The 23,845-nt window shown below is 45.4% G+C and overlaps 1 protein-coding gene across 3 annotated transcripts in view; it reads left to right on the top strand.

Annotated features, from left to right (window-relative positions):
* Window positions 1-23,845, top strand: part of INSR (insulin receptor) — a 134,873-nt gene that overhangs the window by 73,138 nt on the left and 37,890 nt on the right. For all 3 annotated transcript variants that reach the window (XM_082455397.1, XM_082455398.1, XM_082455396.1), the window contains exons 3-9: window positions 8,676-8,997; window positions 15,759-15,907; window positions 16,582-16,726; window positions 17,912-18,126; window positions 19,087-19,213; window positions 20,368-20,618; window positions 22,837-23,004. In XM_082455397.1, coding sequence (XP_082311523.1) covers window positions 8,676-8,997; window positions 15,759-15,907; window positions 16,582-16,726; window positions 17,912-18,126; window positions 19,087-19,213; window positions 20,368-20,618; window positions 22,837-23,004 — 1,377 coding nt within the window. The remainder of the gene's footprint in view (window positions 1-8,675; window positions 8,998-15,758; window positions 15,908-16,581; window positions 16,727-17,911; window positions 18,127-19,086; window positions 19,214-20,367; window positions 20,619-22,836; window positions 23,005-23,845) is intronic.

Here is a 23,845-nt window from a genome sequence, read left to right as displayed (position 1 = left end):
CCTGTTATTTACCGCAGGGCCTTTGTTTTCTCCCAGTAATGCAGCTTTTAACCTTGCTTGGTTATAAATTGGTAACGTTTAATTTTTTTTAAAAATTTATTTATGTATTTATTTATTTTTGGCTGTGTTGGGTCTATGTTTCTGTGCGAGGGCTTTCTCTAGTTGCGGCGAGCGGGGGCCACTCTCCATCGCGGTGCGCGGTCCTCTCACTATCGCAGCCACTCTTGTTGCTGAGCACAGGCTCCAGACGCGCAGGCTCAGTAGTTGTGGCTCACGGGCCTAGTTGCTCCGCGGCATGTGGGATCCTCCCAGACCAGGGCTCGGACCCGTGTCCCCTGCATTGGCAGGCAGATTCTCAACCACTGCGCCACCAGGGAAGCCCGGTAACGTTTAATTTTGATGTAGTTTGCAAGTTGACAGAAAACTTGCAAGAATTGTATCTAAATTCACTAGTTTAACCCCATTTGTTTTATTATCTCTCTGATATGTTTATGTACACATTATATACATATTAATTTTTCCCCCCTGAATCATCAGAGAGTCAGATGCACGCATATTGTTCCTTTGCCTTTAATTTTTCGGGGGTATTTTCTAAGAACAAGAAAATGCTCTTACACAGCCTCGGTATGATGCTTAAAATCAGGGCATTAACGCTGACGCAGTATTTGAATCCACAGTCTGTTATATAAATCTCATCTGTTGTCCCGGTGTTGTCCATCATCAATAATATTTCTACCTGGTCCAGATTCCAACCTCAGAGCACACTTGGTGTTTAGTTGCTTTGACTGTTGATTTTGTACTAAGGCAAAAAAAGATCTTAAGAGAAACTTTGTAAAGCTCTCGTTGATGCCTGTCGGCTATTCTGACACAGTCACTACAGGAATATTTGGGGGTAGAATGGTATAATGGATCAAAACCATTTCTTAATCATCTAGTAGAGTTTCTAAACATGTATTTTTATTTTTCAAATTTTTATTGAAGTATAGTTATTTACAGTGTTGTGTTAGTTTCAAGTGTACAGCAAAGTGATTCAGTTATATTAAAAATGTATTTTTAAATAGAGGTCAGTTTTAGAAGGGCGTACACATACATAGGAAAAAATAAAAATCAACTTGTGTTGATATGTAACGATGTTGCTACCCACCCTGCACTTCATCCACATTCCCCTCCCCACAGGCAGTCACGGGGCACATTTCTTGTGTCCCTTCCAGATGGACATATGTCCTATTTGTCCTTTTCTTTTCCCCTCATTTTAAGATGTAATTTCCGTACAGCAGAGCTCACCCGTTTTTGGTGTAATGTTCTGTGAGTTTTGACTGATTATACAGTCATGTAACCACTTCCACAGTCAAGATATGGAATGCTTCCATCATCTTCCAAATGTCTGTGTGTCATTTGCAGTTCCAGCCCCTGGTTACCACTAATGTGTTCACTATCCCTATAGTTTTGCTTTTTCCAGGATGTCATATAAAATGGGATCCTAGAATGTGTAGCTTTGGAGACCTGCTTCTTACCCTCAATACCATGCATTTGAAATTCATCCCTGTGTTGTGGAAATCGGCACTTCATTCTATTTTGACGGCTCCCTAGAGTTTGTTGAATGGAGATACAATGTTTATCCATTCCCCAGTTGAGGGATATTTAGTTTGTTTCCAGTTTGGGGTGATTACAAATGTAGCCACTATAAACATTCACATACAGGTCGTTGTGTGTACGTGTTTTGTTTTGTTCTTCACTTCACCCGGGTAAACCCCTAGGTTCTGTGGTAAGGACCAGAAGTATATGTTTAACGTTGTAAGAAACGACCAAACTGTCTCCCACACTAGCTGTCCATTTTGTATTCCCACAATGTGCATCTCTTTGCTTTTTCCACGAACAAGCTATGTTCTTTTTTTCCCCTTAATGCTATCTTGGAAGTGACTCCAACATCAAAATGCATAGAGCCACTTCCATTTTCACAGCTGCGTACTATTCTACTTCCTTGATCCACATTAATTTATTTACACAGTCTCCTGCTTGGGACTTTTACGTTGTTTACAGGCTTTTGCAGTTATATACCCCGATGGTTAATGTCCTGTAGGGTAAAGAATATCCTTGTCTAGGTGTCTAAGTGCACATATGGTCCCTTGTCTGCAGGATAATTCCTAGCAGTAGAAATACTGAGGTCAAATTGCACCTGTCTCAGTTGCTTTATACCGCATCTCTTAAACCGGTTGGCATTTCTGTAGATCTCTGTCTGGGGAAAGCATCGTTTGGTGAGGAGCCTTCCACTTACTTCAGAGGGTCCAACCAGAAGATGCTGATTCTGTTCCCTCCTTCCCGCTCTGCCGGTTTATTTAGAGCTCAGTTTTCAATCTTCTCAGCGGGGTGTAGTGAAAAAGCCACTTGAGGTGAGAGTTTCAGGAGGGTAGTGGCTGCTTCTGCTAGTGGAACTGGAGACCAGGGGGCTTTTGGAAACTTTAGGGGAGAATTGGGAGGAAATTGAGGCCAGCAGCCCGAGGCAGCTTGGGTGGGGGGTGGGGGATGGAAGATGGATGAACAAGGAACTTGTGTGTTTGGAGGAGGGAAGTCTGGGCGTGTGGATGTGCCATACACACACGTCATGTACCTGTCCTGGGAAGGTCCATAGCTCCCGGACTGCTGGGCATTTTCTTGAGAAGGCTGCCATCCTTTCTGGCAGAAACAGCCTGGGGGTGGTGGCCCTCTGAGCCAGGGCTGCTGGGACTGTGGCTGTGGCTCATTCGGTGTCTATAAAAGGGCAGGGCAAGGTGCACAGGGAGAGGAGAGTCAGACCCCTCCTCCATTTTCATCTTGCCAGATGTGTGGTTTTCATAATTCAACCTGGGTGGGGGACACCCCCAGTGGCATTTCTATTAAATAAGATAAAGTACTTGGAAACGGAACGGGAGACACCCAGAGCAGACGTATTGTTATCAAAGTATAGTCTTCAGAAGTTAAAAAACACAACTCTGATGCAAAGAAAAAAAAAAAAAAAGCACACAAAAAAACACCTGTCAACACTTTTAACCCTTTAGTGAGGGCACCGGCTGGATGGTAAAGCCAAAGCATGTATAATCACTGAACTAGGATTGCAAAGTTAGATATGGGGACACTTAATGTCCCAGGGGCAATAAACCTGTCATTTTTGGAGGCTATTTCTTCTATGGGATAAAAAATGATTTACAACGTATCCATCTGTAAGTTGACATCTGGCTTCCTGGAGTTGAGGCGCTAATAGAAATAGGCAATCAGGGACTTCCCTGGTAGCGCAGTAGTTAAGACTCCGTGCTCCCAAGGCAGGGGGCCCAGGTTCAATCCCTGGTCAGGGAACTAGATCCCACATGCGTGGCGCAACCAGAGTTTGCATGCTGCAACTAAGGAGCCCTCGAGCTTCAACTAAGGAGCCTGCCTGCTGCAACTAAGACCCAGCACAACCCAATACATAAATAAATATATTTTTTTAAAAAAGTAAGTCAATCACAGGTAAGTTTCACTGTATTGAAACTTACCTCTGATCATTTGCCTGGGTTGTCAAATGATCCAGCCCATTGCTGGCTTTTGTAAGTAAACTTTTATTGGACACAATGCGTTTGTCCCCATAAGCCTTCTCTGGGGCTGTTTTCACGCCACAGCGGCAGAGTCGACTAGTTGTGACACCGAACATAAGCCCCGAACATTTGCTTTGTGACCCTCTATGGGAAAATGTTGCCAGCTCCTTTGCTGGAGAATGAAGTTGTTCTCAGGTGGGCCTCTTAGGCAGGGCTCCAGAGGAAGACTGAATAACCCTGTGGTTAACCTCTGGCCTTGTTTGTGAGTGTTGGATCGTTTTTCTTAGCATTGTCTAGGCCGGAAGGCTTATGTGTTTGGGAAGTTTTTGTGAGGTCTCTGCTGACACCTCTTTTGAACTTAAGGGCTGACCCTCAGATGCAGCCCCAGCCCAGGAAACAGGCCCCTTCCTGCTCGCACATGTGCTTTCCCAGAGGGTGGAGTCTTTGTGGGTCCTAAATAATTGTCTGCTTTCTATATTGCTTCCTGCCATGGAGTTCCTTGGGTCCTCGTAGACAGATTATTAATGACAATGGAAATAATAATAATGCCCAGAGTAGCTAACTGATATCCAACCTACACTGTGTCTATCAAAGAATCCAGTTCTTTACCCGCATCCCCTCTTTTAGGTGTGAGAAGGAGTTAAGGGTTTGTTATCATCCCCATTTGACAGACAAGAAAACTGAGGCTGTCATGGATTCTTTAGAGAAAGCTTTGTGGCAGGCCTGTGGGTGGAGAGCTGTATGCATGTCACTCCTCCCCCCGACTGGGTGGACCCTGTGGATGGCCGTGTCCTTCTTGAGACCCAAGAATGTCGGGTTCAGAGCCAAAAGATCGAAGTTCGGGTTTTGGCCCTGCTGCATCTCAGCTGAGCAAGTCTTCTCTCCTCTGTGAGATGGAGACAATGTTACTTACCCCGCTCCCTCCCGGGGTCTTTGTTAGAATTAAGTAAGAATCCAATGGGGGGGGGTATGTAAACGCTGAAAATCCTACACAGACATTGGTGGGGTTAACTCCATCCTGCTCCTATTACAGCTTCTTCATTCTTTCTTGATCCATGTAGAAAATCAGACTATGCACCTAGGTATGGATGCTCCAAATTTTCCATGTAATTTTTCATGGTGTTTGTGAAGCTCCTGCAACTCGGAGTTCTTGGATGAATTCCTGAGCCACTGGCTGAAAACTGGGGGCTTAGAACTGCTCCAAAGGCCTTTCTTTTGCCTCCTTTCTGTCTATTCAGACATGGGTCTACTGAGCTCCTGTTGGGTGCAATCATGATTTGCACATTCCACATCTCTTTTTCAATGACCCTGTCCCAGGAGTGGGTGTCGTGGGATCCAGTGCAGTGAATGGAGCACGAGTGGCCCTGCCCCCTAAGCTCCCCTCCAGACGGACAGTCAACAAGCACCCAAGATAATTTTCGAGAGTGATAAGTGCTGTAAGAAAAATGTCATAGGATCATGTGTTAGAACCTGGTTTAAGAAAGAGAAAGTGACTTCCAGTGGGGAGGTCAGGGGAGGTCTTTCTAAGGGGTTGAGACCTGAAGGTTGAGAAGGAGCTAGTTATGGGAGGATAAGGGGAGGGGGTGCTGCAGCCAGAGCCGCATATGCAAAGGTCCTGTGGTAGGGCTGAGCCTGGGTGTGTGAGGGGCAGGAAGGATGCTGGAGTGGCGACTGCCTGGGTTTGGGAGAAGAACTCAGAGAGACTGTAGGCACTAGACCACGTGAGACCCATAGGCTTTGGCAAGGAGTTTCTTTCGCTAAGCCTCTGCTGTCTGACACAAGAGCCAGTAGCCACCCCCCCAATTTTAAAATTAAAATTGAAATGCAATGAAAAGTTTGGTTCCTCAGTAGAAGCTGGAACCTTCTACTGTGTACTCTTGGTGGGAATGTAAAATGGTGCAGCCGCTGTGCAAAGTAGTACGGTGGTTCCTCAAAAAATTAAAAGTATTTTGGAAATTAATCCCTTGTCAGTCACATTGTTTGCAAATATTTTCTCCCATTCTGTAGGTTGTCTGTTCATTTTGTTTATGGTTTCCTTTGCTGTGCAAAAGCTTTTAAGTGTAATTAGGTCCCATTTGTTTATTTTTGTTTCATTACTCTAGGAGATGGATCCAAAAAGATATTGCTGTGGTTTATGTCAATATTTTGTAATAACCTAAAAGGAAAAGTATCTGAAAAAGAATAGAAATATATATATATATATATAACTGAATCACTGTGCTGTACACCTGGAACTAACACAACATTGTAAATCAACTATACTTCAATAAAAACATTAAAAATAGAAGTACCATATGATTCAACAATTCACTTCTGGGTATATACATAAAAGAACTGAAAGTAGAGTCTTGAAGAGATATTCGTACATCCATGATCACAGCAGCATGATTCACAATGAGCAAAAGGTCTAAGTAACCCTAGAGTCAATTGACAGATGAATGGATAAACAAAATGTGGTATATACACACAATGAAATAGTATTACCCTTAAAAAGGAAGGAACGTTTTTTTTTTTTTTAATGGCAAAACCAGATCTATTTATTAATCATGATTTGCACATTCCACATCTCTTATTCAATGACTATTTTTTCCCCGGCACCTTTGGATCATGACAAGCTTGGAGAGAATTAAAATTCCAGAAAATTTTGCCTAAGAACCTGTGCAAAGCTTGGATTCTCCCCTTTTTGACATATATGATCGATTTTCATTGTATAAATGTAAGCAGCTACAGTTATTCAAGCTAGCTCATCTTACTGTGTATAGACGTTTTCCTCCTTATCAAGATATAGTCAAGCACCCACTGGTGATGTTGTCAACAAGAATTCTGCCTTTGTTAAAAAGGAAGGAACTTCTGACACCTGCTGCAACACGGATGAACCTTGAGGACATGATGCTCAGTGAAGTAAGCCAGACACAAAAGGACAAACACGATCTGATTCCACTCACAGGAGGTCCCTAGAAGAGTCAGATCCACAGAGACAGGAAGTAGATGGTGGGGGCCAGGGGCTGGGGGAGGGGGTGGGGAGTCAGTGTTTCATGGGGAGAGAGTTTCAGTTTGGGAAGATGAGAAAGTTCTGGAGGTGGATGGTGAGGATGGTGGCACAACAATGTGAATGTACTTAATGCCACTGAGCTGTGCACTTAAAAATGGTTAAGATGGTCAGTTTTATGCATATTTTGCTGCAATTAAAAAAAAATTGGTTCCTTGTTGCACTAACCACACCCCACAGCCACGGGGAAGTGGCTACCGTGTTGGACGGTGCCGAAGGAGACCATTTCCATCATCACAGAAAGTTCCATCCAACAGCGATGCGCATGTGGGAGTGTGGCTTCAGAAGCCTCTTCAGTTCCCTGGGTCTGGTTGGTGGGATCCACGTGGGCCGGAATGTTCATTGCAGCAATCGAAGGGCCTGAGGATTTGGAGTGAAGAACACTCCCCAGCTTCCAAACCACGTTTCAAGGTGTGCACGGAGTGAGCAGAGAAGGCACCCAGGGAACAGGCTGTGCTGTGGCCGAGGTCTTTCCAGCCTCAGGGAAGCCATCGGTCCAGGGACAAATTTGCTGGCAGCCTGGAAAGGGAGGGCTGGTCAATGGAAGCCCAGGTCAGATGCTGAGGGACCAAAATTAAGGGGAATCAGGAAGTCATGAGTAGTGAGACATCGGGAGAAAGGGGGTGTGCTCCAAGCTGCTGCAGGAAGCCAGGGCAGAGTCCAGCCTTCAGTGGACAAGTTCGGTTGCATCAAACAAGAAACTCCAGCCACAAAATCCGTGCACAGCCTCTGCCCGCCGTCCGCAGAGCCCTCTCCTTTCCCATTCATGATCTCCTGCAGGTCACAGCAGAAATGCCACCTCCGCTTACTTCCAGCACGGTGCTTGCTGTGTATGCAGTTATACGTTTAAATAATGAATATGTCTCCTCCACTGGACCATGTGGTCCCAAAGGCAGGGTCTGTGGCCACCATGTTCCTGCAGCAGCTGTAATATCTAGATCAGTGCAAGCAAATGTGTGTTGAAGCAATGAATGGCCTTTGGGCCATTTGCTTAACCTCCTTGCGCCTCAGCTTCCCCATTTGTAAAATGGAGAAAATGGAGATCAGGATCTATTTATCTGTCTATTTATTTATTTTAAAGAGTTCTTTATCTTTAAAAATTTTTTTTTAAATTAATTTATTTATTTTTGGCTGCTTTGGGTCTTCGTTGCTGTGCGTGCGCTTTCTCTAGTTGCGGCGAGCCAGGGCTACTCTTCATTGCGGTGCGCAGGCTTCTCATTGTCACAGCTTCTCTTGTTGCAGAGCACGGGCTCTAGGCACGTGGGCTCAGTAGTTGTGGCTCGTGGGCTCTAGAGCGCAGGCTCAGTACTTGTGGCTCGCGGGCTCTAGAGCGCAGGCTCAGTAGTTGTGGCGCACGGGCTTAGTTGCTCCGCAACACGTGGGATCTTCCCGGACCAGGGCTCGAACCCGCGTCCCCTGCATTGGCAGGTGGATTCTTAACCACTGCACCACCAGGGAAGCCCCAGATATATCTATTTACACCAGTACTGCAGCTGCGTGCTGGAGCTGGCTTGCTAAAGCCAATTGTGTAATTTTCAGGAAATTTGGTTCTTAAACAAGCTGTTATTAAAATTTAAATGACACCAACTTACAATTAAACAAATTATGTTTAAAACAAAGGTAATAAATACTCCAAACTCACCACTTCCTAATCATCTCACTACGTTTTTCTATGATGTATGCTTTTGAGGTTATTTGCTACTATTGTATCTATGCAATGGATGTACTATTTAATGCTATGATACTATGTATCTCTTACTGTCTCCGCATTCAGTAACTATAGGTGGGTAGCTTGAAAGGAACCGTGGTGGGAGTATTTACACCATGGAAATTGGCAAATGCTATAAAGCAGAGCATCTCTGCCCCGCTCCCTGAAGAAGCTGTTAAACATCTACAAGCATGTCACTGGCTTGGGGCTGAAATGAGTTAATAGTTGTGCCTGGCACGTAGCAAGTGCTGTAGAAGTGAACTGTTACCATTATTATTTTGTTTGGCTTGCACTTCCTCATCCAGATTTGCTGTCGTGCAGACAGGAATTGGGCAAAGCCACTGACCAGCTGTTTTCTTTCTCTCTCCAGTGTGTCCGACCATCTGTAAGTCTCACGGCTGCACCGCTGAGGGTCTCTGTTGCCACAGTGAGTGCTTGGGCAACTGCTCTGAGCCTGACGACCCCACCAAGTGTGTGGCCTGTCGCAACTTCTACCTGGATGGCAGGTGCGTGGAGACCTGCCCACCCCCCTACTACCACTTCCAAGACTGGCGCTGTGTGAACTTCAGCTTCTGCCAGGATCTGCACAACAAATGCAAGAACTCTCGGAGGCAGGGCTGCCACCAGTATGTCATTCACAATAACAAGTGCATCCCTGAGTGCCCCTCTGGGTACACGATGAATTCCAGCAAGTGAGTCCTGGGTATGGGTTCCGGGGTTGGGGGCAGGTGGTAAAGAGGGGAAGGGGCATGGGGTTGGTGTTGGTGATGCCGCCTATTAAAACTGTGTGGAAAACTAGAGTTAATTGACTGTGAGTGAGGAAGCTGCTGGTGATTAGTGACATGCGTGGGTCTCTCGGATGCCATCCCTGCTTCCTGGTTTTGGTGCTGGCCTTTGGAGCAGGAGTCAACAAACTTTCTCTTGCAAAGGGCCAGAGGGTAAATATTTTCTGCATCTTGCATACCGAAAATTTAAAGCTTTCTATGCTTAGCATTGAAAATAGAAGTCTTGGGCTTCCCTGGTGGCGCAGTGGTTGAGAATCCGCCTGCCACTGCAGGGGACACGGGTTCGAGCCCTGGTCCGGGAAGATCCCACATGCCGCGGAGCAGCTAAGCCCGTGCGCCACAACTACTGAGCCTGTGCTCTAGAGCCCGCGAGCCACAACTACTGAGCCCGCGTGCCACAATTACTGAAGCCCGTGAGCCTAGAGCCCGTGCTCCGCAACAAGAGAAGCCACCGCAATGAGAAGCCCGCGCACCGCAACGAAGAGTAGCCCCCGCTCACCGCAACCAGAGAAAAGCCCGCGTGCAGCAATGAAGACCCAACGCAGCCAGAAACAATAAATAAATACAATAAAAAAAAAGAAAATAGAAGTCTTTGGTTTTGTATACAGCCCTTTAGATGGTCCGATTGTTCCCACTGATGTAGCTGCCTGAATCTCACAACCAAGATTAGAGCTCAGATGTTTTAAATGTTTTCTCCAAGCTGAATCTGCGTGGTGTCCTGAGATTAACCTGGAGTGCCAGGAAGAAGGACTCAATTCTAGATTGTTCTCAAGGCTTTGTTGTCTTTTGAAGGACAATGCCATCAAACCATTTCCTACTATTTAGGTGAGAAAAAGCAAGGTTTTCTCTCCCCGGCGGTGAGTCAGATTTCCTACCCACATCGCAGACTTTTTGTTCATGCTGTTCGCTTCTCAGATGAGCTATTTTGGTGTCTCAGGGCTGTAACTGAGTTTAAAAAATCTGTTTCCTGATTTTTGTGTTGAGGGTCTGAAAAAAACAAACCAACCCACAAAACAACACAAAAACAAATCAGAAACAGACGTACGTCGAGGGGCCTTGAGCTGACCTGCTTACGTAAAAAATCTTCCTCTTCAGACTTGAAAATTAGCCAAGTGAGCGGGTCCTGGTGGGAAATTTTATTTCCCTGAGTGGGGAGGGTGGGAAGGAAAACAATCTTTTTTCCGGTTCCTAGGAGCCTGTCTTTGAGTGTTTGTGAAACCTGCAAGTACAGTATGTTTTGTTTTACTCATTTTTGATAAAACCTATCAAGTGGCTTTGTTGACCAAAAATAGGCTTCTATAAATCACCTTTGCATGCCAGACAGAGCTATTTTTTCTTCTTTGGGGCCAGTTTATCAGTGAGATTGGGAAAATTATCATATTCCTCTTGATTTATTTGTTTTTTTTTTTTCACGTTTGAGATAAAACATGGATATTAACATCTTCCACTAAAAGACGTTGGCTTTAAAGTTTTTTTTTTTTTATCATAACAAAGATCTGAAAAATAGAACAACTTCCTTTGATGTTTTGCTGATGCCAGTGACCCCAGGACTGAAGCCCCAGGAAATTGACAGCTTGTCCTGTGATGCTTGGGACCTTTACTGAGTGAAAGAGGGGAAAGTGAGGGATGTTAATTATGACCCATCATGGCAGTATTTTACTCTGTAGGTTAAAAAAAATTCTGTTTTCCTTCTGAAGCTTTTATTTTATTTTGTGAAAGACTTCAGTGCTGTCGTGTTTTCTAATGTGGTTCGATATTAAAAAGGGCCAGATATGTTTTCTTCCATTCTTGTGGCTTATCTGGCAACTAGTTCTTTTTTGTTTTTCTTTTAATACGTATTTATTTATTTACTTATTTGGCTGCACTGGGTCTTAGTTGCGGCATGCGGGTTCCTTCAGTTGCGGCACACGGGATCTTCACTGTGGCATGCGGCTCTTTTAGTTGCATCATGCGGGATCTAGTTCCTTGACCAGGGATCAAACCCAGACCCCCTGCACTGGGAGCGTGGAGTCCCAACCACTGGACTGCCAGGGAAGTCCCTGGGAAGTAGTTCTTGATGTTATTAGAGCAGAGGTCTGGGAACCCATGGGGGTTCATTAAGAGGCCTCGCCATCTGTGGTCATTCCCAGATACCTGGTGGGGTCCTCTTTAGTGAGATGAGCAGGATTAGATATTTGGGGTGCATGTTAAGGGTGTGGAGAATTCTCTGCCTCTTGATCTTCGCATGGCTGGTTTCTCCTTGTCATCCAGGTCACAGGCTTAAAAGTCACTTCTTTTGAGACTCCTTCCCTGTACGACGATCCTGTCTGAACTAGCCATCTGGCTACTCTTGGGCACCACACTCCATTTTAACTCTTTACGTGCTATCTACCACTAGCTGATATTTTAATTGTCAATTTATTAACTTCCCCCAATGGGACCATACGCTCCACAAGTGTATCAGTTAAGCTTGTGCTGTGTAACAAACCACCCCAGCACTTAGTGACTTAAAACAACACTCATTTATGATTTCTAATGAGTCTGTGCATTGACTGGAGGTTTGTCTGGCTTGGGCTGGGTCAGCTCTGATGAGATGGTACAAGCTAACCTCTCATATCCTGCATGGGCAGTTGGGACCTCTCTCCATGTGTAGCCAGGAAGGGCATGCTTTACTGGGTAAGGACTTCTTAAGCCACTGCTGTGTCACATTTGCTAACGTCCCATTGGCCAAAGCAATTCATATGGCCAAGCCCAGATTCCTTGGATGAGAAGGCAGACTCCACTTCTTGGTGGGAAGGGCTGGAAAGAACGTGTGGATTTCCCACAGGGAAAGTAGGTTGTTTGTTCACTCATGTGTGCCTGTGGTTTATAACTGCCATTGGCAAAGGGCCAGATAGTAAATATTTTCAGCTCTGAGGTCTCTATGGTTGCAGCTACTCTACTCTGGCCTTATAGAGTGATAGCAGCTATTGATGATACTCAAACCAGTGGGTGTGGGTGTGTTCCAATAGAGCTCTATTTACAACAACCAGTGGCCAGCTGGAGTTGGCCTGTGGGCTGTAGTTTGCTTACCTTTGGCTTAGAGCATCATCTGTCACGTGATAAGTGCTCAGTGAATATTTGTAGAACCAACAAAAGAACCCAAACATTTGGTCATTATTCTGTTTCCACCCCAGCTGCTCTGACACCAACTGGGTGTACTGCAATAGAACTCAACCTCAACCACCTGGCTTAGCATCAGACCCACAGGTTAAAGCCTTGGTTCTCCATCAGACCAGCTTTACTTCACATGCCAGCCACAGTTGGGGGGGGGGTCCCCAGGTCACCCACACTTCTGATTGGCTGGCTATAAATTTTGAGGCTCCCACAGACCCTCTGGGTTCAATAATTTGCTAGGACAACTCACAGAGCTGGAAAAAAAAAAGTCTATACTATTCTGTTGGTCCAAGCCTATTGATGGTAGCACCTTGGGTTAGGAATGCTTGCAGTGCTTACCTGGGCACGCATCACTTGCAGCGAGCTCCACAGACACTCCCCCATGGGGGCCCCTATTTATGGTTGGGCCAGCTCTGTGGTTCCTATTATGATCCCAGGATGCACTTCAGTGAGAAACCATCAGGGAACCTCGAAGAACAAGATTTGTTACTCACAGGTCCCAGAGGGCCACACAGTGAAGTCATGGGGAGCAGGGGTGGGGAGAGGGAGAGAGGGGAGAAAAAGAGTGGGAGGGAGGAAGGGAGAGAGAGAGAGGAATACTTGGAGGGGTCTGCTTTTATTAGGGTATGAGGGTGGGGTGTCTAGGGTTTTATGGGTTCACTCTATGGTAATTTAAAGCTTAAGAGCAGGAATTAGGGCTTCCCCAGTGGCGCAGTGGTTAAGAGTCCGCCTGCCAATGCAGGGGACACGGGTTCGAGCCCTGGTCCAGGAAGATCCCACATGTCGCGGAGCAACTAAGCCCGTGAGCCACAACTACTGAGCCTGCACTCTAGAGCCCGTGAGCCACAACTACTGAGCCCATGTGCCACAACTACTGAAGCCCGTGTGCCTAGAGCCCGTGCTCTGCAACAAGAGAAGCCACCGCAGTGAGAGGCCTGTGCACCGCAGCGAGGGGTGGCCCCCGCTCGCCGCAACTAGAGAAATCCCGCACGCAGCAACGAAGACCCAATGCAGCCAAAAATTTAAAAATAAATAAATAAATAAAATAAAATAAATTTATAAAAAAAAAAAAAGCAGGAATTAGGGCACAGGAAGGGGGAAGCAGTGTCAGTCAAGTGGTCAGTTATCTAGGTTCCCCAGGGCTTTCTGAAAGAGCCCCCTTCATGGGTGGGGGCAGCCTAATTCCTTATCTGGTTGTTTTGCTAGTGGCTGGGTCATAGACCTGGTGTTACATTTACTCAAGACAGATGTCTTTTGAAATAGATGCCTCAGCAGTCAAAAAGGTTCATGTCAGTCTTACAATGGCAATTACAATTACAATTACTTACAATTACAGCTTTATTATTAAGGGTGCACAGAGGCTGGGAGAGTTCCAGACGCAGGGCTCCTATCCCCTCATGGAACCAGAGATATCACCCTTCCAGCATAGCTGTGTGTTCACCAGCCAGAAAAATGGACTGAGTTGGTGTCCAGAGTTTTCCTTTGGTTTTTACTACATAGGTGTGATTGGTTGAATCATTGGCCATAGGTTTGAACTCCATCTCCAGCCCCCCTTCTCTCTCTGGAGGTCAAATGGTTGATGCAACCCTCCAAATCATATATTTGGTCTTTCTGGTGACCAGCCCCTACAAGTCACCTCATTAGCACAACAAAGGTACTCCTATAACTCAGGAAATTCCAAGGGCTTTTGAAGCTCTGTGCCAGGACCTGGGACAAAGAACAGATGTGTTCTTTTTTTTTTTTTTTTTTTTTTCTGTTCTTTCAATTTTCTTTTTTTTTTTTAACATCTGTATTGGAGTATAATTGATTTACAATGGTGTGTTAGTTTCTGCTGTATAACAAAGTGAATCAGCTCTACATATACATATATCCCCATATCCCCTCCCTCTTGCATCTCCCTCCCACCCTCCGTATCCCACCCCTCTAGGTAGTCACCCGTGACCAAGATCTTTCTGAAGAATCGAATATGCAGGGGTGTGGTAACAACAATTACTGTTGTTATTTACAACAGTAGCAACAATGATACCACTAATAAAAAGTGATCATCATAGCAACGGACCAACGATTTTTATTTTCTATGTGCCGAGTGCTTTAGGTGGTATATATCATTCAGTCCTCATCACTACCTGCCCCCTGAAGATTGCCTCCGTTTCACAGATGAGGACACAGACCTTGAGAACGTAACAGTTGGGAATCTTGAGGTTTCATACGACAGAACCCCAATTCAAACTGGCTCAGGCAAGATTAAGGGAGTTTACTGATGACTGTAACCAAAAAGTTCAGGGAATCGCTTTAGGTACAGCTGTATCCAGGAGCTCAAGGGATGAATATGATCAGTTTCTTTCCATCCTCAGCTTTATTTCTGTTTCTGTTAGTTTTGGTCTCAGGCAGCCTCTCCCTTGCCCCTTGCTCCATGCTAGCAATATAGCCATACCCTCTTAGATACTGCAGAAGGAAGACAATTTTTCCTTCCAGGAAGTTCTAGCAAAACCCTCACTGGGTTGGCTTGGGGGTGTGCCCACCTCTGAATTCCCAGCGGGATGGAAGATTGTGCTCAGCCTACCCTGGATCCTGTGTCCTGCTTGGACCTAGGAGAGCTGTGCCAGCCAAGAACTGACCTCAGGGACCCTGTGTAGGGGAGGGCTGATTCCCAAAGGACTCCTGGGGGCTATAAATTTGAGGACATCAGGCTGCAGGAAGGCAAAGCCAAAGTCTGCCTCCAGTTACCCACTATCAAATGTGAGGTTGTGTTGTAGCTCATAGGTTGTGTCGTCACGTCCTATATCGTTGTTTGGTCACGTCAGACCCCACACAGAGCAGCAAACATCCCATCACCTTGCAGTAGCAGCCTAAGTTCCACCAGTTGGGGTAGAAGTATCAGCTCAACCACTTTCGAATAGCGGCAAAATGAGTCCTACGTAAGGCCCATCAGCTCTGCATCATTCCCATCACCATGGTAATGCCAGGAGTCCCATCAGTTCCGTGGAATGGCATGAGTCCTGTCTCCACAGGGTAGAAGGTGATTCTCCATGGGGTACAGTGTGAATCCTATCGCTCTGGGGGAAGGCAGGAGCCCCATCATTTTGGAGTAAAAGCATGAGTCTCCTGACCTCGGGGTAATGCTGTAGGACCTGCCACCCTGGAGAAACACCCTAAGCCTATCACTTTAGGCAGTTGTTCTTACCTGGGGGTGATTTGCCCTTCCATCCCCCAGGGGACAATGTTTGGAGACATTTTTGGCTGTCATGTCTTGGGTGGAGGGGTGCTGCTGGTGTGGAACAGGTGGAACCCAGGCAGGCTGCTTGATACCCTTAATACACAGGACAGCCTCCCACAACAGAGAATTCTCCGGCCCCAAATGTCGCCAGTTCTGTGGATAAAGCATCCTGCCTTATGGTCACTTGGGACCCTGTGCAACACACTGTCTGCTGTGTGTGTGTGTGTGTGTGTGTGTGTGTGTGTGTGTGTGTGTGTGTGTGTGTGTGTGGTCCTGTGTGCCCTGACCTCTCTCTCTCTCTCCACTCTTTCTGCAGCTTGATGTGCACTCCATGCCTGGGCCCCTGTCCCAAGGTGTGCCACCTCCTGGAAGGCGAGAAGACCATTGACTCAGTGACATCTGCCCAGGAGCTCCGAGGCTGCACCATCATCAACGGAAGCTTAATCATCAACATCCGAGGGGGCAGTGAGTGCTCTGGGGGGAGGAGTTGCTGTCTGCTGGGATCCACTCTCCCTGTGAGCACAGAAGGAAAACAGTCCAGGGACTCATGCAAGGAATGTGTTTCCAAACCTGGTGTCATGCAAGGAATCTGTTTCCAAACCTGGAGTTCACAGCTCAGTCCTGGCCCCACTCCCCGCGAGATTCTGATTTTCAAAGCTGGGAGTTGGGACATCAGGAATTTGCATTTTTAACAAGCAGGCAACATGCCCTCTTTTGCAGGTCTGGGGACCATGTTTCCAGAAATTCTTTCACAGGCAAAAAGGCATTTCTCTGTTTATTTATTCAGAGAACATTTATTGAATACTCACAGTGAACAAGGCAAAGTCCGTGCATGGTGGATATTGCAAATAAACAAATTAACGTATAATGTAAACCCAGGGGCAGTGGTTCATGCTATGAAGGCAAGCAAAGCAGGGTGATGGAGGGAGCAAGGGTTGGCATCTTAATATAATAAATATATTCAGCTTTGCAGGCAGGACAATCTCTGTCATAACTACTCTGCTTTGTAGATATATTTTGAGCAGCGCTCGTGAAAATCATTTTCAGCCTGTAGGTTAACTCTTCACCATGGGGAATTCTGGAAAGGTTAAAATATTTTGGTATAAACCCACTGGATATTCATTCTCTCCTTTCCTTAGACAACCTGGCAGCTGAGCTAGAGGCCAACCTTGGACTCATTGAAGAAATTTCAGGGTATCTGAAAATCCGTCGATCATATGCGCTCGTGTCACTTTCCTTCTTCCGGAAGTTACGTCTGATTCGAGGGGAGACCTTGGAAATCGGGTATGTGGGCCTGCTGCTGTATCTGTGGCCTCATTAGGAAGTTTGTGAGTTACTGTAGAGAAACTTAGGGTTTTTTGCCAAGACATGGAAACAACCTAAGTGTCCACTGATGGATGCATGGATAAAGGAAATGTGGTGTATATATGTGTGTGTGTGTGTATATATATATGTATATGTATATATATACATATATACATATACATATATATATATATATATATACACAGTGGAATATTATTTCACCATAAAACTATCTTTTTGCCGAAGCTCACACCTTTCATTTGGATTGTTCCAATGACTTTCTTGCTTGTTCTAGAACTACCGGGGCCATCCAACAGAAATATAATACAAGTCACATATGAGACTTTAAATGTTCTAGTAGCCACATTTAAAACACTTTAAAAGACATAGGTGAAATGAATTTTAATAATGCATTTTACTGAACCCATTACATTGAAGCTGTTATTTTGACATGGACTCAATACAAAAAATTATAAAGAAGATCTTTTACATCCTTTTTTTTTTTATGCAAAGTCATTGAAATCTGTGTTTTTTACTTCTGGTACAGTTCAGAATGGCCAGATTTCAGGTGCTCAATAGCCAGATGTGGCTGGTGGTTTCAGTGTTGGATAACACAGATCTAGATGCTGCCCTTTTCCCATTCATCATGTACTGGTGGCCCACTCATAGTTCTAAGGCACAGGTCTAATTGAGTTACTGAGTTGTTATAAAACCTTCAGTGGTCCCCCTCTGCCTACCAAGGAAGGTCACATGTTCTTGGTCTTGGTCTGGCATGCAGTATACTAGAGAGTTTGGCCCATGGCATCTCTTTGGCCTTGCCTGTCACCTGTTGGCCAGAACAGGCTACTTTGCTCTTCCCTGGGCCCAGTTCACATGCCTCTGTGTCTTCAGTCTTCACCCTTTTCAAAACCCGTATCTCAATCCATCACATTCTTACCCTCCTCCCCCACAAGACTGATCTCACATACCTTCCTAGCCCTGAAGACTTCCTCAACTTCCCCTGTCCCTCTAACCCTCCTTTCAACATGTAATGAGTATGTGTCAAGCAAGTGGTTAGGACTGGGGATGGAGCACTGAACAAGATCAACTCCAGCCATGGCCCTGCCATCTTGGAGTCAGAGATGACAAGCTGATGAATGATTAGGCATGTGTGTGTTTCCATAGGAACTACTCTTTCTATGCCTTGGACAACCAGAACCTAAGGCAGCTGTGGGACTGGAGCAAACACAACCTCACCATCACTCAGGGGAAACTCTTCTTCCACTATAATCCCAAACTCTGCTTGTCAGAAATTCACAAGATGGAGGAAGTTTCCGGAACCAAGGGGCGCCAGGAGAGAAACGACATTGCCCTGAAGACCAATGGGGACCAGGCGTCCTGTAAGTGGTGATGCCCTTGTCCTTCCATGGACCAGATAACGTGGCTGCCCTCCCCCTCCCCCACCACACTGGCCCCCAGGGGGAGTGTCACTTCCCCCCAACGAGCTAAAACAACTATGTGTGTGATAGGCTCTCTGAAATACTGAGGAAGAATGTTGTACATGTTATCTCTTTGCCAAATATTAAACACAGTGCCTGATACTGGAAGATGCCACATAAACATTGAATGAATGAATGAATGTCACCTCTCTTACATATGGCCTTGGCTCAAATGCTACAGCAGGGTCTACAGTTGCTACAGCTGGAGACTTCCAGCTGACTGCCCTCCTCTGACAGGTTTTCTCTTGAAGCATTGAGGTGCCAAGGCTTCCATAATGCCCTCATGCGAAGTTGGCTCCTTATGGCAGAAGCTGTGAGAATTCAGGGGAGGGAGAGAGCAAGGTTGGAACTTAAGGGGTGGAGCTTAAGGGAGGGCTTGCAATCCAGGCAGAGGGAATTACTCTCTCCAAGGCATTGTCCTTCCAAGGAATTGTCACTCCAAGGTATAATGATCTGCACGCTCCCTAAACCCACTTGGCATGTGTCCATTTGCACTGGAGTTATGTGTTCTGACATGTCGAGCATGAAAATCCACATGCAAGACAGAATTGTGTCAGGACAAACGCTATTCTTGAAAGTCCCTTTTTCCAGTAGCGATTAGCCACTTGTCCTTCTGTTGGTGCTGACTGCGGTTCTTTGGTTGAGCACATCTGGCCAAGTAACTGACTTGCGGTCAGGGCCAACTTGCGTGACCTGTTCTTGACTCTGAACACAGGAGAGGCATGTGGAAATAAGACCTCTCAGAGGAATAGCAGGTTGCCATCTTCCTTCTCGTGGATACTCTTGGAAATATGGCATCATCTGCTTTGGGTTGAAATAAATTATTTAATTCTGATACTGGTTTTTTTTTAACCTTTCTAGGCGAAAATGAATTACTTAAATTTTCTTACATTCGGACATCTTATGACAAGATCTTGCTGAAATGGGAGCCGTATTGGCCCCCTGACTTCCGAGACCTCCTGGGATTCATGCTCTTCTACAAAGAGGCGTAAGTAGAAGGATAAAGAGGTGTGTTTGTTGCATACGTGCTCAGAGGCTCCCCTCTGAGGTTCCTTTCTATCTCCTTACTTGTGGAATAAATATCATAGGTTCCTTGGTCGGATCTCACCAGTTGATGGTGTATGACGTCAATAACATTCCCTATTGTCAAAAGCCAGAAACTGAAGCAGGCAGGTTTCTTTTGGAGGTCCAGATTGGGCAATCTCCTATAGCAATATTCCATTTTGTTTCTTATATGTACATCTCACCAGACATCCTCAACAAAAAGTCACTTAGTCTACTTAGTAGGTGTCTTAAAGTTTATTTTTTATCTATTTTGTGTTTTTTCCAACATTTAAAGAATTGTGGTAAAACATACACAAAATTGACCATCTTAATGACATTTAAGTGTACAGCTCAGTGGCATTACATACATTCATGACATTGTGTGACCATCATCACCATCCCTCGCCACAGTTTATTCATCATCTCACACTGAAACTCTGTCGCCTTTCAATAACACCTAGTCGTTTTGAGTATATGACTGTGCTGAAATTTTAAAGGAAGACAATGGAAGTGGTGATTGTATTAATACGAATAATTGTTCCATCCCTCAAGATTTTTAAAAAATATTTATTTACTTATTTATTTGGCTGCATAGGGTCTTAGTTATGGCACGTGGGATCCTCTCTAGTTGCGGCGTGCAGGCTCCCTAGTTGTGGCCCACAGGCTCTAGAGTGCGTGGGCTTAGTCGCCCCGCGGCATGTGGGATCTTAGTTCCCCAACCAGGGATCGAACCCGCGTCCCCTGCATTGGAAGGCGGATTCTTAACCACTGGACCACCAGGGAAGTCCCCATCCTTCAAAATTTACTACGTGTCAGGCTGTGTGTGGAGAAGTCAACACACATCCTCTCGTGTGATCTTATCAATAACTCTGGTAGTATCATCATCCTGGTCACTGCTATTATTATTGGGAAATTGAGGCATAAGGGAAGCGGTCCCTTTCTCTTTGGCTATTCCTGTGTCTTTGTTCCTTGTGGCAGAAGATTGTTGGTGAACAGGGTGCAAGCCTATAGGAGGTAACTTCGCCCGGCCACATCTCTTTGGTCTTCAGAGTTATAGTTGAGAAATGGTAACCACCTTTTCCTGTTTCATCTTGAAAGCCCTTATCAGAACGTGACGGAGTTCGATGGGCAGGACGCGTGTGGCTCCAACAGCTGGACCGTGGTGGATATTGACCCGCCTATGAGGTCCAACGACCCCAAGTCACAGAACCACCCCGGGTGGCTAATGCGTGGTCTCAAACCCTGGACCCAGTACGCCATCTTTGTCAAGACCTTGGTCACCTTTTCTGATGAACGCCGCACATACGGGGCCAAGAGCGACATCATCTATGTCCAGACAGATGCCACTAGTAAGCATTTCTTGTGGATATGAATTTGTGCGTGAATCAGACGTCTTGCATTTAACAGGCTGACCCGGTGATGTCATATGAAATGGCTTTTTTTTTTTTTTTCATGGTTATTGGCTTCTAAAAGAGCCGGGCACTGAGGTTTATAATTTCAGAAGATGAGGCAGTAGCAACAAGACGTCAGAGGGGAACATACATTTCTTCTTCCCATTATGGAAAATTTTCAAATATTTACAAAAGTAGGAAAAAAAAAAGATTCCCCCCACCGCCACCTTGTAACCATCTCTCAGCTTCAACAATGATCAATATTTTGCCATTTTTGTTTCATCACTATGCCTTTTCCCCCATCTCCATTTTTTTTTCACACACACACACACACACACTGTGTTTTATTTTTACAAGAGATAAATAGACTGACACCAAGCATTGTAAATGGATGACCACAACAAAAGCAACAATGATTGCAATTACCCAACACGAAACACACTCATACTATGTCATAATATTGACATTCAGTCCAGTAATCCTCCACTGTAACAGCTCCTTTACTTTGCAGTGAAAATTGATTTGTATATTCTTTGCCTCTGAGTCCTTGTGGGATTTTTTTTTTTTAATTCAAACAGAAAGTCACAAAAATTATACTCATCCTCATCAGTTCACTCAGTCCCATGTAATTAATTTTTTTTTTCATCTTGATCTTTTGTTCCCCCATCTCCATTTTTTGAGGAGTATTTTATAGCAATTTAGTTATATTTTCATAAAGCATAAGCCCTATCCAACCACTGGGATAGGAGACATTTGGTGATACCTGGAGATATTTTTGGTTGGCGTGACTGGGGAGGCGGGGTTGGGGACTAAGGATACTGCTCAGCATATCACAATGCACAGGACAGCCCCCACCCCCGGCAAAGAATTATCCAGCCCCCGCAAGTCAGTAGTTGAGAAATCCCGTCCCGTAGGATCGAGTCCAAACTTTATGAACCAGCCCCAGCTTTATTGACTACTGCCCTCTCATCCTGTATCCTGCAGCAATACCTCCAGCAGGACTTACAGTTTCTGGAAACTTCCAGCTTCCAGGCTTTTGTACACACTGTGTCCTCTGCCTTGAGACCCCCACTCCCACCCCTCACCGACTCCCTCAGCCACCTCCGTTCTCGAGGGGAAGCTTTTGTGGAGCCCAAAGGTGGTGCCTTTGGGGGGAATGTTAGATGGGCTGCCAGCTCAGTGATAAGATTGAATGGCATCCCACTGCCGAAATTTGCCCCAGGACTGGGTTCAATCTGGGGCTAATGTTAACCAGAAGATGTGGCTTTGTCTATTCCCACGGTCCTCCTTTTCCCCAGCGCCTTTTCAGTGCCCAGAACAGAGAAAGCTTGGCACGTCGTTGGAGCTCTGTAAATCAGGGGTCCTTGACTTCTGGGCCACAGACTGGTACCAGTCTGCCGCCTGTTAGGAAACAGGCTGCACAGCAGGAGGTGAGCAGCGAGCGAGCAAAACTTCATCTGTATTTACAGCCACTGCCCCTCACTCGCATTACCGCCTGAGCTCCGCCTCCTGTCAATACAGATTATCATTAGCAGAGAGGTTTGACTGCACAGAGACCATAATAAATCAATTGCTTGCAGACTCCTATCAATACCCGATCAGTGAGTGGCAAGTGACACTTAAGCTGCCTTTTACTGAGTAGACTGGACATAAGCAACACACGTCGGGGGTCACTGTCTCCCATCACCCCCAGATGGGACCATCTAGTTGCAGGAAAACAAGCTCAGGGCTCCCACTGATTCTGCATTCTGGTGAGTTGTATAATTATTTCATTATATATTACAATGTAATAATAATAGAAATAAAGTGCGCAATACATGTAATGTGCTTGAATCATCCTGAAACCACCCCCGCCTCCAGTCCGTGGAAAAATTGTCTCCAACGAAACTGATCCCTGGTGCCAAAAAGGTTGGGGACTGCTGCCGTAAATGTTTGTTGCGAAAATGGTGGAACATGAAATCTACATAGTCTGTGGTACCCATGGATTGTAATTTTGTAACCCATGTTCTCACTGGGCAAGCATTCCACGTGGTGCCAGTTTTCTCTGATGTTAAATAACACTGCAGAGAACATCCTCATGATTTCTCGAACTTGGGTTTTCCCCCTCATGCCCACCCGATGGCTTGCACCCTCCTCCTCCTCCTCACAGTGAACCTGTCTCCTTTCTCCTTGGCAGATCCTTCTGTCCCCCTGGATCCCATCTCGGTGTCTAATTCTTCGTCCCAGATTATTCTGAAGTGGAAGCCTCCCTCTGACCCCAATGGCAACATCACACACTACTTGGTATTCTGGGAGAGACAGGAGGAAGACGGTGAACTGTATGAATTAGATTATTGCCTCAAAGGTGAGTGCAGGTAGAGGCGGGGGAGGGGCCGGTTTCTTTTCCAAGGTTTTTTTTACATTATTTTTTTAAATTGAAGTATAGTTGATTTAAACTGTTGTGTTAGTTTCAGGTGTATAACACAGTGATTCCGTTATACATATATATTCTTTTTCAGGTTCTTTTCCCTTATAGGTTATTACAAAATGTTGGGTAGAGTTCCCTGTGCTATACAGTAGGTTCTTGTTATCTATTTTATACATAGTAGTGTGTATAACATCTGATCCACTTTGTTCTTCTTTTGGGGAAGCATCTCTCCCCTTCCACTTCCCAACATGTGCATATGGGTACACAAACTCCATTTTATCTCCGACGAAAACACACATACAGGCAGACCTCAGAGATACTGTGGGTTCGGTTCCAGACTCCTGCAAGGAGGCGAATATTGCAATAAATTGAGTCACGTGAATTTTTTGGTTTCCAGCGCCTATAAAAGTTATGTCCACACTATACTGTAGTCTATTAAGTGTGCGATAGCATTATGTTTAAGAAAAAATATACTTAAAATATACCTATTACTGTATTTCTCTTTCTGGCCTATATGTGGAATCTAGAAAAATGGTACAGATGAACCTATTTGCAGGGCAGGAATAGAGATGTAGACGTAGAGAACAGACATGCGGACACAGAGGGGAAGTGGAGGGTGGGACGAATTGGGAGATTAAGATTGACATATATACACTACCATGCGTAAAATAGATAGCTAGCAGGAACATGCTGTGAAACATAGGAAGCTCAGTTCCATGCTCTGTGATGACTTAGGTGGGTGGGATGGCGGGGAGGGTGGGAGGGAGGTCCAAGAGGG

The sequence above is a fragment of the Balaenoptera physalus genome (assembly GCF_965194825.1).
Source record: "Balaenoptera physalus genome assembly, chromosome: 3".
NCBI lineage: Eukaryota > Metazoa > Chordata > Mammalia > Artiodactyla > Balaenopteridae > Balaenoptera > Balaenoptera physalus.
The sequence above is the reverse complement of the archived record's forward strand: the minus strand, read 5'-3'. Positions and strand labels throughout refer to the sequence as shown.